General features: G+C 38.2%; 1 protein-coding gene across 2 annotated transcripts in view; it reads right to left on the bottom strand.

Moving 5' to 3' along the window:
• The window catches only part of LOC107713954 (brain-specific angiogenesis inhibitor 1-associated protein 2-like protein 1), an 82555-nt gene that overhangs the window by 46766 nt on the left and 30360 nt on the right, over positions 1 to 5429 (bottom strand). For both annotated transcript variants that reach the window (XM_016519622.1, XM_016519621.1), the window contains exon 4: positions 1474 to 1535. In XM_016519622.1, coding sequence (XP_016375108.1) covers positions 1474 to 1535 — 62 coding nt within the window. The remainder of the gene's footprint in view (positions 1 to 1473; positions 1536 to 5429) is intronic.

Here is a 5429-nt window from a genome sequence, read left to right as displayed (position 1 = left end):
GATGCTTTTGGATTTAAATCTTTAACAAAGCATGCAAACAAACGGCCGCTTTTATCATGTTCGTTTTGTGATCGCGCTATTTCCAGTGACTTATTTCTTATTAGTTTTCTGATAACTTCTCTTTGTTGGTGAAATGATGGGGTTACGTGACGTTGTTCCTGAGAGGCGTGTAAAGGGCAGGTTTTAGTGAAGCGCAGCGGAGCTTCTGGCCCGACGGTGGAAACGCAGCGTGATTTTGGCCTCGGTGCTACAGGTCCGACAGTGGAAAAGCGGCTAGTGGTACCCAATTCCAGTCCTCGCGCCCCCCGCTCTGCATATTTTGCATGTCTCGCTTAGTTAACACACCCGATTCAGATAACCAGCTCGTTAGAAGTGAGCTACGTGCATGAACTGTGTTCCGATCGATATGATCCCTACACAGTGTTCATTGCTCCCTACTCCCTGAGCAGGGGAAATCCGTTGAAGTTTACTTCACTTCAGAACATGGGCTGGAATTGGGAACCGCTGATGTAGCCTATTGTAGTAATGTTGTCTCTGGTATTCTGGTCTGTGAGCGTAAATGCGTTCAGGGGGCGTGGCTTTGGACAGCGATTGCAGGGAGGGTGGGACTTCGCTTTCAGTGCTATCAGGCTAAAGTTAGCATTTTCCAAGATCTCCTACTGCACCTTTAACATTAGATTTAGCGGCCATGTAAAGTTGCTACTACTTACATATTTCAGATGATAAGCCATATTTGAGGTAGATGAATGATAGGCGAGCGTTTGGATGTAGTGTATTACCACAAAATCCAGCCGTTAACGATCTGTCCGTCACGGACTGCGTGACCTCACCACTTCCTGTGGATTTTTTTTTTTCTGCGACTAAGCGACGTCGACCAAGCCTCTTCTCGTTGACTATTAGGGGGCAGCCCTAGTGAACACTGTTCTCAAACTAGTATAGGTTCACAATACTGGCTACCAAATCGTCTACCAAAGAAACAAATGTTGGGAATGGCATCGGTATCACAACCCATGCCTTCATCAGGCATTTAGGGAATGATCAAGGGTTATCAGATTTGTGAAAATGATCTCAGATTTGACTGAAGCTGTTTAAACACGGCCTGTCTTCACAGGTTGCAGTCAGCAGCTGCACTAACAGGAACAGCCGTATCATCATGCAGCGCTGGGCTCAGGTGCATCAACAGGCATGTTCAAACCTGCTCTGATTAAAAAAAACACTACAATCGAACATGCAGTAGGTGTGTCCGCTGTATTCCTCTACCCTTTCCTGTTGTTTACACTAATAAGACTGACTGCGTCAACGGGAGAGAGTCCATAAAGTTTAAGGGAAATGGGATGTTTGATAAGCGATTAAATTGCAGATGGCGATCTTATGTTTGGGTGTGTTTGAATGTGCTTTCGGTCAGCCTAAGAATGTGTTTACAGCAAGGAAACAAACACACACACACACACACTGATAAAAGGACACACTCACGTTCTCCTCCAGTTCTACATTGACTTTCCGATGGACGTCTGAGATCTCCATCAAGACGACCCCTAAAGACAGAGAAAAACACTTATCAGGCTCTCACACCAATACAAAGGCCATTAACACGTCCATTGTTTTTAATATAATAATCCACAGCAATCCCCTGTCTAATAAACCCCCCCCCACAGCCTTGTTTTCCGAGAACAGTCCTCCCTCAAAGCGGCTACTGTAATTAAAACACATTGTGCCAGCACGGATATTTCTCCCAGCATGCTCCTACCCGCTGTAATCAAATGGGGATTAAAATGCAAAACCGACGGCATAAATCAGAGCACTTTATATAAAGGATCCGCCCACCACACACTTAGTCAACAAGCATTATTTGAGAGGCAATTCTCAAACATCCTTAAGAATTGCATTTGATGGTTGGACAGAGAGAAGGAGGGACAGACAGCGAGTTACTGCTCGGCTTGAACGCAAGCTAATTCTTTCTGACATCTGCGGAGAGATTTTATCCCTTCCCTAGAGACTGATGCGTGCAGATGTGGAAGAAGGAAATAAGAGTGTTTTCAATAGAAACAATAATACAATCTCTCTGACTCGCTCTGTGTCTCTCTTCAGTCGTCTGTTCACATGTCTTCTTGGGTCAATTTTCCTCAGTAATGAACACGTTAACTATTATCAGCAAATGGAGAGGCAAAAACAAAGTAACTTTAACAGAGAATGCAGTGAATCGGACGTGACAAATTCACAACAAAATAAATAGTCTATATAACCTTGCCATAGTCAAAGTTGTAGTCTTTAAAATGATCAGTCTTCACAAACAAATGGAAAAGTATGGATTATATTGTACATAGCATGAAGGTTGGGATGCACCACTAATACAATTCCATCTGGAAGCTGATAAATACATTGATGTTATGGCTGATAACCAATATTAAAGAAAATAGTTCAGTCAAAAATGAAAACGGTCATTGTTTACTCACCTTCATGTCAATTTGGACATATGATAAATGGAACATGCTTGCTTGACGCACAAGGAAAAATAAGGTTTGTTGTCGAGCATCAAGCAAGTACAGTTACTGTCATTTTATGTTTACCATATTCAATGTGCCATATTCAGAAGAATTGGATTAAACCAAGTTTATGTTGGATTTGTTTTATGATCTATTTATGCAATTTTTGAACTGATTTTTTATGGAATGGACTTTCAGTAAAGAGACAGAAAACAAAAAATATCCTTATTTGTGTTTCGATGATCAACAAACATGAGTTTGGAATGATGTGAGGGTGAGTAAATGATTACAAAAATAAATTGATGAATGAATTAAATAAACTTTTTTAGGTGAAGTAACTTGTATTCTGTTATTTTGTCTAAATAAATAGTTAAAAAATCTATCATTTTAAATGCCACAAGTAGCACAAGTTATATTTGCTTTAACAGATTTGCTAACATGACTCGAGACTTGACTTGGACTCGAGTCTCATATTTGAGGACTTGCGACTTGACTTAGACTTTGACAACAATGACTCGAGACTTGACTTGGACTTGAGCCCTGTGACTTGGAAAGTCTTTACAGCCTACCTTCTAAAAACAAGAGTTGTGATAGGCTGGTTACTGAAGCGTATGATCACACTGGTATGATAGGAGCCGAGCCAGAGAGGAGTTTGCCCAGTGAGCGTTTGTCAGTGTTTTCAGCCACATAATGTTTAGGCTATTTAATGTTTCAGACATTTAAAATACACATCATCACTATAAACCATTTATAATAGTAATAATAATAGTAATGATCATAATAATAATATACACCGATGTATATGGAAACGGCAGTAATAAACCTCTCAAACATAATTAGCTTATTTTTTCACGTCAAACGCACATTGTATGTAGCCTACCTATAAAGTTAACTATTTTTCTTCCTGGTTACGAGCCACTCACTTTCATGTCTTTCAGAAGAAATGGATGAATTCACATGTTGTAAATCCGACAGGCTACTACATGGTAGCACACATACCCCCTAAACTAAGCCATCAACTGTGATCATTATGAATTTGTTTGAGCCACAAAATACATTGACTTACATATATTTGAGAATCTGAATATCTACAGGTTTGGCGTGAATAATTTTGCATGCATCATTTGAACGGTGTGCCGGATATGTTCGGTTTATTTGCGGCCACGACATATAACTCGTAAACTCGACATGTTAACTAGGCTGACCTGTTAATATGCCACTGGTAGGAAGTTTTTTAGCTGTGTTTATGATCAATATGCATAACAGTGACTGTAAAATATGTATTTTAGGTATGGAAATTACATATTTTGAGTTTTGATATTTGGGATATGGTCATTGTGCTACGCTCTACTTTAACCACCAACCAACCACACCCCACCCACTGTCCTCTTTTTGGAAAACTAAAATATGGTCACCCTATATTAAAGGTGACATATCATGAAAATCTGACTTTTTCCGCATTTAAGTGCTAGAATCGGGTCCCGGGTGCATCTACCAACCCAGGAAACGTGAAAAAGATTAACCCAGTAACTTTGTTTTGTTAAGCCTTTTTCTGCAAGCATCTGAAAAAACGAACGCGTCAGATTTCTGCTGCCACACAGATTTCTGTGATTTCTTTCTCAGCTGTTTACCTTCACAGACATAACAGACTGTTTTTGTAACTCGTGTGTTTTTAACAAACGTTTGTGTATTTGACAGTTTAAGTGCAATAAGACATGAAAGAGAACTTACTTTAGTACTCGCATGCCGTGTGACAGAAGCTTTCTGTGCGTGTGCTTCGGATGTGTGCGCTCAGAAAACACTATATCAGAAGTTTAAACTATTATGGTTTTAAAACGCATGATTTCAGCGTGATATACACGATAATCAAAACCAAACAGATGTTTTTTTTTTATCAGAGTATCTGACTTTAGAGCTGTAAAGGCACAGCCCTATTCTGGAAAAGGGGGCGGGGAGCAACAGCTCATTAGCATTTAAAGATACATGCACAAAAACAGCTTGTTTATGCTTCCTCTCAAAATAGGCATTTTCACAATTATATAATAAATGATCTGTGGGGTATTTTGAGCTGAAACTTCACAGACACATTCTGGGGACACCTGAGACTTATATTACATATTGTAGAAAGGGGCATAATAGGTCACCTTTAACTCAACACTATTAGGATTATTAAAATATTAACATTTTATTCTGAATGAAGAATAACAAAGACAGTGCAGCATCATTGATTATAACTATATTACTATATTGTGCTCCTCTCCGTGACCGCATGAAATTTCAATAATTTGTCGTTGTCAATATTTGTTGAAGGAATAGCCTTTAAGAACATAAAATAAATTAGAGCTACAAGAAAACACACTTATTCATTCCTTCCATCTATTAAATCCATTCACTGATGGTTTCTTCTTTTTATTTAAGATTTGTAGCCTATATATTATAACTATTGTTATATATTTACTTTTCAGCTTCATTAAAACTAGGCTATGTCTATTTCTGTAGACCTACGTCAGTTTTTTTTTTTTGAAAAGCAAGACAAAACAGTAAAAAGCACATTTTGGCTTTTTAATTTATGCAATGGTGAATTTTTTTTTTTGGCAAAATACATGGGGAAAAAAACTAGAAAAACCGTGTTTGGTATTCGGCCTTCGGCCCAGTGTTTAATTTTGTTCGGTTTCGGCTTCGGCCAAGAATTTTCATTTCGGTGCATCCCTATCCCTTACATTTGAATATAATTTGTAAATAGATATTTATTTGTTTTGGATGTATATTTGATTCACTGTTTATTTGTATTATGGGGTTTTGTTATATCAAAATGAATGTTTTTCTACTAAAAGCAAGTTCAAGTTTTTGTTTCTGCCTGCTTCTTAATCGCACGCACCACATCTCCTTAACAGAGTAAAGTATCTTATCTTAAATAATATATATATATATATTTTTTTTTTTTTT

The sequence above is a fragment of the Sinocyclocheilus rhinocerous genome, unplaced genomic scaffold, assembly GCF_001515625.1.
Source record: "Sinocyclocheilus rhinocerous isolate Xijiao unplaced genomic scaffold, SAMN03320098_v1.1 scaffold1140, whole genome shotgun sequence".
NCBI classification, from domain to species: Eukaryota; Metazoa; Chordata; class Actinopteri; order Cypriniformes; family Cyprinidae; genus Sinocyclocheilus; species Sinocyclocheilus rhinocerous.
Note: the sequence above shows the minus strand (reverse complement) of the source record. Positions and strands in the feature narration are given on the sequence as shown.